The sequence below is a fragment of the Panulirus ornatus genome, chromosome 38 (genome assembly GCF_036320965.1).
Source record: "Panulirus ornatus isolate Po-2019 chromosome 38, ASM3632096v1, whole genome shotgun sequence".
NCBI lineage: Eukaryota > Metazoa > Arthropoda > Malacostraca > Decapoda > Palinuridae > Panulirus > Panulirus ornatus.
In genome coordinates, this window is record NC_092261.1 from 6,438,740 (window position 1) to 6,452,297 (window position 13,558).

Sequence of the window (13,558 nt, forward strand, 5' to 3'; positions counted from 1 at the left end):
TATTTCAGTGGAAAGGATGGATGTCAGATGAGCCCTCTCAAAATGGGTTGAAGTCATTAGTGGTGTGCCAGAAGTATCTGTTCTTGGATCATTATTATTCATGATTTACAAGAATGACTTGCCAGAAGGTATGGATTCCTACATGAATACATTTGTAGCTGGTGCAGAGGCCATAAGGGAAGTGAACAGTGAGGAGAATTGCATCCTCTTAAAAAGATACTTAGTCAGATTCCAAAGCTTGTCTGATACATGGTTGATGAAATTCAACTCAAGTAAATTTGAAGTAATGAAGAATTGATATAGTGAAGGAAGGCCTCAATACAGGTATTATCTAGCTGGAAATATGCCTCAGCAGTTTGTGTGAGAGGGACTGGGAAGTTAACATCATTATTAACCTGTTCTCTGAATCCTACATCAGAGTAAAAGAGACAAACTGTCTGCTGGCAAATGCTAGAACAGCATTCAGAAAGAGTATATAGATAATGATATAATCAGCAAGCTGTCCACTTCAAATGTTAGGCCAAAACTAGAGTTTCCTTCTCATTTTTAGTAATCACCCACAAATAAGTATTAACGGCTAATAGAAAAGGTGCAGAGAGGAACAACAAGTTTTCTTCCAGAATTAAGAATGCTGAGTTACAGGGAAATGCTGGAGGTCCACCACAGAGGAAAGAATAAATGGGAATGACCTGCACATCCTTTAAGTTTTAAACCAGTTTGATGTAGATAGTCAACAGTTCTTTGAGAGATGTAGGAATAGAGCTACCTGAGGACATAACATTAAATGAAGCAAGAAAATCATTCAATAAAAGTTGTATAGAAATACCTTGTAAGTTTTAAGTGGTGAATGAATGGAAGAAACTGAAGTAGGAGAGGGTATGTGTAGTAAGCATACAGAAATTTAAGAGGTTGAATGATGGAGAATGTTCAGAAGATGGAGTCCCTTGAGTGTAAGACTCTTCCTGTACAGTACAAATAGGTAACTACTCACAAGTGGTGTGTAGTGGTTAGCATTGTTGACCACAAGTCATGCATGCCTGCCTGTAGTTGAATTCTTGCTTCAGCAGTCATCTTACAGTCAACCAAGCTGTTCATCTCTCCCTTGGGGTTGGCTGATAAATGGGTATGTAGCTCAGGCTAGGGTGTGTGTGTAGGAACAGATACTAGTAAACATGTTATGAGTATAAGGTTGAGATAGGGTGATATGAGTGTAAAACTCCCTCTCCATAATGGAACAAAGAAATTTTACACACACACACACACACACACACACACACACACACACACACACACACACACACACACACACACACACACACACATACTCTTATGTCTGTGTGGATGTTATCTCATAGTTATGACAACTGCTTTCAGATAGAGGAACACACACATATACTCTTATGTCTGTGTGGATGTTATCTCATAGTTATGACAACTGCTTTCAGATAGAGGAAAGATATTGTATATTTTATTGATTTTTCAAGACACATTTTAATTTTCATTCAAATGTCTTATGGGTTCATCATTTACCTTGGTTCCTGGTAGTGTCATCACTCAAATTGATTTGAGCCAATCTATGGTTGTCTCAACTATTATCACGCAGGATAGGGGCCAGTGGAACCTATGGTACACTGACCCCTAGCCTGTCGTGGAAGGTGTCTATAACAAGCTCTCATTTCACTTTTGATTGGGACTTTCTGATTACATTAGATATCTGGAATCACCATAAAGTCTAGAGGCTATAAGAGTATGAAAGAGTGCATCTTGGCAGGGTGAATCATAGAGGGAAAATCCTGCTGGCCTCCTCTCTTGGGCCCAGTGAAGAGAGAGCTTGTTACAGATCCCCCAAGTCACCGCTTCATCTCGTTAGTGCATCCGGGTTATGGCAGCAGACAGCTGTGGGGCCTAAGGTGTTGTCTGGCAGCTGCTGGTGACGGGTGAGTGAGTTCAGCATTGTGGTGAGTCACAAGGTATAATTAGTGTTTTCATGTTGGCAAGAATTTCATGCTTTGAAAATAAGCAGCTAAATTTTATTTTTAGGGTATTCATGATTTACATCTTATAGTTTTAATTATTTATAAAAGAGAAGTTTCATTCGGACAAAAACTTCAAATAACATGATAATATTCTTTATTTTCATACTTTACTTTTATTCACAACATAATGCAAAAACCATGATGCTAAAGACAGCTATTCTTTTTTTTTCTTTTACTATTCTTTAAGGATAGTCAGTTATTTGAAAAAGCATATTTCTTAAAAATATATTTTAATGCCGTTTCTTAGAAGTATATTTCTTGATGAAAAATTATAATGTTTGTACTGTAATTTTATCACTAGTTGTTGTTCCTCTTCTTAAGATAGAAACATCTTTGATTTTTCTTTAGTAAATCCATATATATATATATATATATATATATATATATATATATATATATATATATATATATATATATATTATTTATTTATTCATTTTATTTTATTTTGCTTTGTCACTGTCTCCCGCATTTGCGAGGTAGCGCAAGGAAACAGAAGAAAGAAATGGCCCAACCCACCCCCATACACATGTATATACACACATGTCCACACATGCAAATATACATACCTATACATCTCTGTGTACACATGTATATACACACACAGACACATACATATATACCCATGCACACAATTCACACTGTCTGCCTTTATTCATTCCCATTGCCACCTCGCCACACATGGAATACCATCCCCCTCCCCCCCTCATGTGTGCGAGGTAGCGCTAGGAAAAGATAACAAAGGCCCCATTCGTTCACACTTAGTCTCCAGCTGTCATGCAATAATGCCCGAAACCACAGCTCCCTTTCCACATCCAGGCCCCACACAACTTTCCATGGTTTACCCCAGACGCTTCACATGCCCTGATTCAATCCACTGACAGCATGTCAACCCCGGTATACCACATCGATCCAATTCACTCTATTCCTTGCCCGCCTTTCACCCTCCTGCATGTTCAGGCCCCGATCACTCAAAATCTTTTTCACTCCATCTTTCCACCTCCAATTTGGTCTCCCACTTCTCCTCGTTCCCTCCACCTCCGACACATATATCCTCTTGGTCAATCTTTCCTCACTCATTCTCTCCATGTGTCCAAACCATTTCAAAACACCCTCTTCCGCTCTCTCAACCACGCTCTTTTTATTTCCACACATCTCTCTTACCCTTACATTGTTTACTCGATCAAACCACCTCACACCACACATTGTCCTCAAACATCTCATTTCCAGCACATCCACCCTCCTGCGCACAACTCTATCCATAGCCCACGCCTCGCAACCATACAACATTGTTGGAACCACTATATATATATATATATATATATATATATATATATATATATATATATATATATATATATATATATATTTCTTTCAAACTATTCGCCATTTCCCGCATTAGCGAGGTAGCTATATATATAAACAATAATAAGAGTGTGATTGAGAGAGCAGAAGAAGGTGTATTGAAATGGTTTGGTCACATGGAGAGAATGAGTGAGGAAAGATTTACAAAGAGGATATATGTGTTAGAGATGGTGGGAATGAGGAGAAGTGGGAGACCAAATTGGAGGCGGAAGGATGGGATGAAAAAGTTTTTGAGTGATCGGGGCCTGAACATGCAGGAGGGTGAAAGGCGTGCAAGGAATAGAGTGAATTGGAATGATGTGGTATACCGGGGTCGATGTGCTGTCTGTGGATTGAACCAGGACATGTGAAGCGTCTGGGGTAAACCATGGAAGTTTTATGGGACCTGGATGTGGAAAGGAAGCTGTGGTTTCGGTGCATTATTACATGACAGCTAGAGACTGAGTGTGAACGAACGTGGCCTTTGTTGTATTTTCCTAGCGCTACCTCACGTGCATGCAGGGGAGGGGGGTGTCATTTCATGTGTGGCAGGGTGGCGATGGGAATGAATAAAGGCAGCAAGTATGAATTATGTACATGTGTATATATGTATATGTCTGTGTATGTATATATATGTATACGTTGATATGTATAGGTATGTATATGTGTGTGTGTGAAGGTGTATGTATGTACATTTGTATGTAGGTGGGTTGGGCCATTCTTTCGTCTATTTCCTTGCGCTACCTCGCTAACGCGGGAGACAGCTACAAAGTAAAATAATGAATGAAATGGATGAATAAATATATGTATATATATATATATATATATATATATATATATATATATATATATATATATATATATATATACATATATGTATATATATATATATATATATATATATATATATATATATATATATATATATATATATATATATATATATATATATTTTATATATATATGTATGAGGATTTGAAATAAGAAAGTTCTTTTCTGAAAGAATTAGTTAAATGTGAAATAGATATCACTGTACATTGAATTTTTAGAGGGCAGTAAATACCTATTAAGTGTTTATATAAAAGTGAGAGTGTGTGATCATTCTTATAAGGCTGTATTCCAAAACAGAACTCTTTAAAGAACTGCCAAGCCGTCCATATGCTGAAACCTCTGTATATTCAGAATGGGGATTATGCTTATGTTAGATGCATAGAGTATCATCCTCATATATGGCTTGTGGTAACAGCATTGTAATTCTTACTTCAACCAAAGCTTTATGGTGTTTGCTCTTACAGCTGTGCAGCCTCTCAGAGTTCTGTCATTGTATATGCCACTCACTGATCTGTTATTTCCTTGTGTTCCCTAAAAACCCCTTTAGGAACAGTTCAAGGAAGCTGCACCTGTAAGGCCACAGTTTGGACTCAAGATGCTGCAGAAAATGGGATGGTCCCCTGGTGAAGGGTTGGGTAAGAACAAGGAAGGAACAATTGAGCCTCTGATGCTGGATGTGAAGATGGACAAAAAAGGTTAATGTTCCTTTATTGTTATTTATTGCAGTTTCCAATTTTAGGGATTCATTGTTTCTTACCTATGGATTGAACCCTTTTAGTGTCTGGAAGGACGTTTGCTTTTTGGGAGTTTAAACAACTTTTTATCCATCAAAATGAGATATATCTATGACGATTCATTCACCTCTGACCATCTTAAGGTATATGAGGCTGGCAGATCTCATTCACAGGACAGCAATTATACCTGACCAGATTTCTGATATCATTGCATGGAGATGAGGTGATACAAAGCCACCATCCACCCCAATTCATTTTCACTAGCTCACGGGGGCTATGACCAATGCCTAACATTGGCTTTTCATTTTTGTTTCTGGCCTTGAGAGGTGTAAAATGGGGATCGTTGTCTTTTATTCCTTGGCTGTCCATGATTTTATTCATAAGTACTTTGTTGTAACAAGGGAACTATTATACCTGGTGACCAAAAATGCCAGCATCAGTTTCCACAGTGTGGAAGCAACCTTAAACTTTGTTTTGATGGGTCTGCTTAACCACTACTTTTTCCTTTTAGATTAGAATGACTCACGATCTTTCCTTTTAAATCAAAAGAAATTTCAAAAATTAATATTGACCCAGTGGAAAGTTTCTGCAGTATTTTGCATAATGTGTGCAGACTGTAAGTCTGGATGTGAAAGGTACTTATTGATGTGCTGATTTATACTAGAATGAAGAAATGTAGTTTTTATGCCGGCTGCTCAGAGTGATGATTTTTGGGTTTAGTGTATTGTCAGATTTAATTAGGATTTGTGGAACAGACCTCTGCTGCCATCCAGTAGACAAGGACTTAGTTTACAATACAAGCACCTTAGCTCTTTGTGTCAACCCTCATCTTATGGACTTATTATCTCAGGATGCTTTTTCAGCAAAGTTGGGGTTTTAGTATGTACAGCTTATGTTAACCAGGTGTTCCAGATGTTAACAGTTACCCCATAACACAGGAGCAACCGCTACCTTGATATATTGAAGAAGCAGTGTGGTGTTGAGGTTACCTGTTTTTGTTTAGTCGTTAGTTAACAATTAAGTTTTCTCTTCTAATTGTCTGAAGAGATAAAGGGGGTCATTTTGAGTCTAGCAACAAGAGATTTCTAATTTCAGTGGACCATGAATAGTTTTAGGGTGTTTGAGTGCATAGTAAGAAATGGTACCAGTAAGAAATCAGTGATTGTGGATGGGTGGTAGCTTGGCACTACCACATTCCATTCTGTAATGGTCGAAATTTAGTGTTAGCCCTAATTTCCAGAACAAATTCTTGAGATGAAGTAGTTTCCACTTTGAATGTTGGCATGGTTTATTATGATTCTGATTCTTTTAATTTACTCTTAGGCTGTTTCTTTTATTCTTTGCTTGGAAGGTTTTGATCTGGCTGATCCTGGAAAGATTCACATCCACCTAGCTATTTGCTTACAATGGGTCATGTTATGTGATGAGGAGTGCCTGCCTAATGACATATTAGTTAGACATCTGTCCAGAAGGAACTGGTCTCCTTTTCCCTATCCCATATTTCTTTTTCAGTCTCTCTGACCAGTGGCAGATTTAACATGGGGCTGATTATGCTGCAGTCCAAGAGCCACCAAGAATCACGGGCTCACAAAACATGGGCCCAGCAGAGAACATAGGCCCACCAGAGAATAAAGACCCAGCAACCAACATAGGCCCAATCAAATATATTAATTGCATGATGTTTGGCTCGTTTATTGCTTTATAATCATTGTCTATTCAATGTGTTAATTCATGCCAGCAAATATGTATTCATCACCACTACAGGCAGAATTTTGCTGAATATTTCAAGTAACTACTTGATGCCACCTTGACAGACCCCTGCAGTATCTTCTCATGAAAAGTTCCTTTTGGCTTTGGGATCTGGGAAAAGATTTGATGAATTTCATGAAATATTTTCATGAAATTCGTCTTAATTTGAAAATCATCTTTAAGGAGTAAAATTCATCCAAAAGCAAATGTTTCTTGCTGAAAGTGAGACAGTTAGATTTAAGAATAAAGTGATTTTGATAGTTTCAGATTTTTTTTCTTTTTAGGAAATCATCCCCTGTCTTGTCAAGACTAAAGGATTTTCTTCTTTTCATGCAAAATTATGTATGAAAATGTTTGTTTTTTGCTCCTCTAAAACTTTAACAAGAAGGTACATTTCTGAGTGGATCAGAAATTTGGTGTTCCTTTCACAATGAGCTGTCTGCTTGAACCTATAATATAAGGATGGTATCTTCTTCGTTGACTGTCTTAAGGAATGAGATTAGCAAAAAGAGTCTGTAGCACTTGACAAACATTTGTTTAATAGTACTTTTACATACTTTTACATAGTTCTGGTTGACCATATTTGTGTAGCTTTGGATATGCTTCCATCAGAAGAGGATGGTCCAGAACCGTGGTCTTTAAGGGTAGGACCTTTCAGTAATGTTCTGAAGGTTTTTTGTTTAGTCCCTTGTCCTTCACATGAATATGCTCTCAGAGGTTCATATGAGTATGTTTGTTGGTGAGAAATGTAGTATTTGAAGAATGAAAAGACTGTTTTCCTATACAGGCAGAGCCCTTTGAGTATCCACTTGTTTCCCCTTCCTTCCCCCTCTTTTCTTTTGTTTTGAAAAAAACTTAGTTTCATTGCGGCAGTAGGTTCAAGGCACAGGTACCTGTAATAAATCAGTGATTGTGGAGGGGTGGTAGCTTGGCACTACCACATTCCATTCTGTAATGGTCGAAAGGGATGACTCCTCTTGGAAACAACTTGTTATGGGGGATGAAATGTTTTGAGGCAAGTGCTTTTACAGATACTTTATAGGGTAGTACATGTGGTAGAAATTTTTTCCTCTATTCCTTGAATATATATATATATATATATATATATATATATATATATACAGACGGCGATGGGGTGTAATGGTGGTAATATATATATATATTACCCGTATATATATATTGTTCGCTGATGATACAGCGCTGGTGGCTGATTCATGTGAGAAACTGCAGAAGCTGGTGACTGAGTTTGGCAAAGTGTGTGAAAGAAGAAAGTTAAGAGTAAATGTGAATAAGAGCAAGGTTATTAGGTACAGTAGGGTTGAGGGTCAAGTCAATTGGGAGGTAAGTTTGAATGGAGAAAAACTGGAGGAAGTAAAGTGTTTTAGATATCTGGGAGTGGATCTGGCAGCGGATGGAACCATGGAAGCGGAAGTGGATCATAGGGTGGGGGAGGGGGCGAAAATCCCGGGAGCCTTGAAGAATGTGTGGAAGTCGAGAACATTATCTCGGAAAGCAAAAATGGGTATGTTTGAAGGAATAGTGGTTCCAACAATGTTGTATGGTTGCGAGGCGTGGGCTATGGATAGAGTTGTGCGCAGGAGGATGGATGTGCTGGAAATGAGATGTTTGAGGACAATGTGTGGTGTGAGGTGGTTTGATCGAGTAAGTAACGTAAGGGTAAGAGAGATGTGTGGAAATAAAAAGAGCGTGGTTGAGAGAGCAGAAGAGGGTGTTTTGAAATGGTTTGGGCACATGGAGAGAATGAGTGAGGAAAGATTGACCAAGAGGATATATGTGTCGGAGGTGGAGGGTACGAGGAGAAGTGGGAGACCAAATTAGAGGTGGAAAGATGGAGTGAAAAAGATTTTGTGTGATCGGGGCCTGAACATGCAGGAGGGTGAAAGGAGGGCAAGGAATAGAGTGAATTGGAGCGATGTGGTATACCAGGGTTGACGTGCTGTCAGTGGGTTGAATCAGGGCATGTGAAGCGTCTGGGGTAAACCATGGAAAGCTGTGTAGGTATGTATATTTGCGTGTGTGGACGTATGTATATACATGTGTATGGGGGTGGGTTGGGCCATTTCTTTCGTCTGTTTCCTTGCGCTACCTCGCAAACGCGGGAGACAGCGACAAAGCAAAAAAAAATATATATATATATATATATATATATATATATATATATATATATATATATGCATTATACGTGGCACCTGGAGACTGAATGTGAACGAATGTGGCCTTTGTTGTCTTTTCCTAGCGCTACCTCGCTCACATGCGGGGGAAGGGGGTTGTCATTTCATGTGTGGCAGGGTGGCGACGGGAATGAATAAGGGCAAACTATGAATTATGTACATGTGTATATATGTATATGTATGTGTGTGTATATATATGTATACTTTGAGATGTATAGGTATGTATATGTGCATTTGTGGATGTGTATGTATATACGTGTATGTGGGTGGGTTGAGCCATTCTTTCATCTGTTTCCTTGCGCTACCTCGCTAATGTGGGAGACAGCGACAAAGTATAATGATTATGAATAATATATCTATATATATATATATATATATATATAAGTTTTTATCGAGGATGTAAGGCATGTGTACGTGTAGGAAGAGAGGAAAGTGATTGGTTCTCAGTGAATGTAGGTTTGCGGCAGGGGTGTGTGATGTCTCCATGGTTGTTTAATTTGTTTATGGATGGGGTTGTTAGGGAGGTAAATGCAAGAGTTTTGGAAAGAGGGGCAAGTATGAAGTCTGTTGGGGATGAGAGAGCTTGGGAAGTGAGTCAGTTGTTATTCGCTGATGATACAGCGCTGGTGGCTGATTCATGTGAGAAACTGCAGAAGCTGGTGACTGAGTTTGGTAAAGTGTGTGGAAGAAGAAAGTTAAGAGTAAATGTGAATAAGAGCAAGGTTATTAGGTACAGTAGGGTTGAGGGTCAAGTCAATTGGGAGGTGAGTTTGAATGGAGAAAAACTGGAGGAAGTGAAGTGTTTTAGATATCTGGGAGTGGATCTGGCAGCGGATGGAACCATGGAAGCAGAAGTGGATCATAGGGTGGGGGAGGGGGCGAAAATTCTGGGGGCCTTGAAGAATGTGTGGAAGTCGAGAACATTATCTCGGAAAGCAAAAATGGGTATGTTTGAAGGAATAGTGGTTCCAACAATGTTGTATGGTTGCGAGGCGTGGGCTATGGATAGAGTTGTGCGCAGGAGGATGGATGTGCTGGAAATGAGATGTTTGAGGACAATGTGTGGTGTGAGGTGGTTTGATCGAGTGAGTAACGTAAGGGTAAGAGAGATGTGTGGAAATAAAAAGAGCGTGGTTGAGAGAGCAGAAGAGGGTGTTTTGAAGTGGTTTGGGCACATGGAGAGAATGAGTGAGGAAAGATTGACTAAGAGGATATATGTTTCGGAGGTGGAGGGAACAAGGAGAAGAGGGAGATCAAATTGGAGGTGGAAAGATGGAGTGAAAAAGATTTTGTGTGATAGGGGCCTGAACATGCAGGAGGGTGAAAGGAGGGCAAGGAATAGAGTGAATTGGAGCGATTTGGTATACCGGGGTTGACGTGCTGTCAGTGGATTGAATCAAGGCATGTGAAGCGTCTGGGGTAAACCATGGAAAGCTGTGTAGGTATGTATATTTGCGTGTGTGGACGTATGTATAAACATGTGTATGGGGGGGGGTTGGGCCATTTCTTTCGTCTGTTTCCTTGCGCTACCTCGCAAACGCGGGAGACAGCGACAAAGTATAATAAATAAAAAAGTAAATAAATAGGGGAGAAAGAATACTTCCCACGTATTCCCTGCGTGTCGTAGAAGGCGACTAAAAGGGAAGGGAGCGGGGGGCTGGAAATCCTCCCCTCTCAATTTTTTTTTCTTTTTTATTTTCCAAAAGAAGGAACAGAGAAGGGGGCCTGGTGAGGATATTCCCTAAAAGGCCCAGTCCTCTGTTCTTAACGCTACCTCGCTAATGCGGGAAATGGCGAATAGTATGAAAGAAAAGAAAGAAAGATATATATATGAGGAAAGATTGACCAAGAGGATATATGTGTCGGAGGTGGAGGGAACGAGGAGAAGAGGGAGACCAAATTGGAGGTGGAAAGATGGAGTGAAAAAGATTTTGTGTGATCGGGGCCTGAACATGCAGGAGGGTGAAAGGAGGGCAAGGAATAGAGTGAATTGGAGCGATGTGGTATACAGGGGTTGACGTGCTGTCAGTGGATTGAATCAAGGCATGTGAAGCGTCTGGGGTAAACCATGGAAAGCTGTGTAGGTATGTATATTTGCGTGTGTGGACGTATGTACATGTGTATGGGGGGGTTGGGCCATTTCTTTCGTCTGTTTCCTTGCGCTACCTCGCAAACGCGGGAGACAGCGACAAAGTATAAAAAAAAAAAAAAAAAAAAAAAAAAAATATATATATATATATATATATATATATATGTGTGTGTGTGTGTGTGTGTGTATATTGAAAAAGTAATAATTTGTCATGCTGAAGAATTGAAACTGAAATGGTTTTGATTGTTTTCATCTTAGCTTTAATAGTAAATTTTGTCTCAAGGTAATATTTTTTAACTCCTTTGCAGGATTTCATGCTCAAGAAGAAGTCACTCCAAAGAAGCAGCCAATACCATTGGCAAAGGATCTTGCTGGTAAGCTGTATTAAACAATATTGTGGCTAGAATTATAGTAAGTAGCTGGATAGCAAGTGTGCACTGGGGTATTTGGAGTCTCTGCCCTTCGCCAGCCTGTAGGCTTGGGGTCTCCAGTTCTGCAAAATCATTTCTGATAAAAGGTGCATATCTTTCAACTCTACTCACTCCATAGAAATGGGAACAGACTCCACTTTGTGTATGTACTCTTCCTTGAAAATCACTTCAAATAACCTGTCTCTTTTCACTGCTAAAACATCTACTTTTGAATTTCCCCTTTTGTACACCTTCCCAGTCTCAGACACCAACTTTTGTAGTTTTTTACTCAAATCTGCCACCACCACTGTATCATCAGTAAGCAACTGCCGCAGACCCACCTTCATCTGGAACCACTCGCCCTCCTTTCTACTTACTCAAACACATGCCATAACCTCTTGGAACAAAAATACTCAGTGCTTCTTATATCTTTCTTCCTTCACCTGTGCATAACACCTTCCACTGAGCATCTGTATCACCCCTATTATATGTTTTTTGTAGATCTATAAATGCCACATGTAATCATGTATGTGATAATGTTGTTACTAGAAATTCCTTCCTGTTTGTCCTTTTCTTCCCATCATTAGAAGACAGCAGATTCTTATTATGTGGTTATATAGTGGTGTGGGTGGAAAATCAGTCTTAGTCTTATATTTATGTTATGTGTTTGCTGTTTTACTCAGTGGCATTGATCAAATGTCGTATGTATTGTTAGTCTTGAAAACAAAGATAAATGTAAGTCAAATTATTTGGGTGTAACAGAAAAAAGTTTATAAATATCTTGGTATTGATTTATTTCATAATAGGACATGCATCAAGATATGTGCCCATTAGCTTAGTTTTAGTCAGTGAGTTCAGTTACATTGTTCCCCTCATTCACACGTTCATCACAGTAATCATTTTAGTGAAATAAGCATTTGTTTCTGTGATGTGAGATTGATAAGTAGGACTCATACTTAAACCTCCCACCTATCCCTCTCATAACTAATCTCTCCCTCTACAACACTTTGATAGTTATGATTGTCAACATTAGGGATAAGTTTGTGTGTGTGCTGGACTGTCTCACTGTGTCATCAAGCTGTTTGTTTAAACACTTAGGTATGTTTACTAAGTTGTTAGTTGGTATTTGTATATGAAATCACATCCAAATGGAGCTTGTTTTTGGTATGGTGAGGCAGTCAGTTTTCCACCTCATACTCTTCCATGTCACGGAAGCATATCTTTGTTTCATGAAAGATACATTTCATATTTCCTTCTTTTTACTCATTCTCCCACAGACATGAAATTCTGTCGAATTTTTTGCTTCAAGTGCTACTCCAAATATTCCATTCCCTCTGTCTCTAATTTGCATTAACTCTGTCAAATACAGTAAAATCCCAGAATGATTAAATGCAGAAAAGCAGAGTTTGTAATATTAAAATCTCTTAGATAATGATTAAAAATATGTGCTGGAACTCTTTGAGATGTGATTCTTTTGCACCTGCTCTGCCTCATGCATATCAGGCTTTATAGCCCATTTTTGAAGTACTGTAGTGTTGCTTTCCTTCATTGCCCAAACTTTTCCTTACTTTATGTATACATGTGGTGGTCTTCCTCAAAACTTATGAATAGACATGTTAAAGGGGCTTCAAAGAAACTCATAGTCACATATCAAGCAGCATGGTTTAAATGGCTAGCAGAGATATGGAAATAGTATTATACTTGCAGGCCACCAGGCCGACATTTATAATATCGTATATGCTAGGGAGAAAATGTCCATTTCATACCACTGCTGTGATCTGTGTATTGTGTACTTTGTATACAGTGTAAATTATTTTTGTAACATTTTACTACTGTATAGTCTAAATATACGTGATCATATTGCCAGTTTAGATAATTTATAGTGTGATATTGATTAACAGTGAAATGTAAGTGTATTTTAAATGAACCAGAGTGCTATAGTGAAACTGCCATGTTCTTTCACTAGATCCTCTACAACAGAATACCTTCATCACCTCTGTTGGTGAGTACTGTTATTATGTTCAGTAAATAACTTTATTATTAATTCAGTGGCAAAGTATATCAAGCCTTTTTGATAGTACTTGTGGTATTGTTAGTTTTATGGGGATTTTTTTTTCTCTTTAAATTTAGTTGCAAAGTAACAGAGCTTTCAGTTCATCAAAAGGGGGGTATCCTC

The 13,558-nt window shown here is 38.7% G+C and overlaps 1 protein-coding gene across 17 annotated transcripts in view; it reads left to right on the top strand.

Annotated features, from left to right (window-relative positions):
* The window catches only part of LOC139760850 (uncharacterized), a 100,837-nt gene that overhangs the window by 64,622 nt on the left and 22,657 nt on the right, over positions 1-13,558 (top strand). For 6 of the 17 annotated variants that reach the window (XR_011715416.1, XR_011715417.1, XM_071684528.1 and 3 more), the window contains 3 exons: positions 4,756-4,903; positions 11,281-11,346; positions 13,349-13,384. Coding sequence is in view for 14 of the 17 variants with exons in the window: in XM_071684528.1 (XP_071540629.1) it covers positions 4,756-4,903; positions 11,281-11,346; positions 13,349-13,384 (250 nt within the window). In the remaining 3 variants the exon portion in view is untranslated. Of the gene's footprint in view, positions 1-1,771; positions 1,938-4,755; positions 4,904-11,278; positions 11,347-13,348; positions 13,385-13,558 lie in introns of those variants that run through there. The other 11 variants (XR_011715418.1, XM_071684529.1, XM_071684532.1 and 8 more) reach the window with 5 other exon arrangements.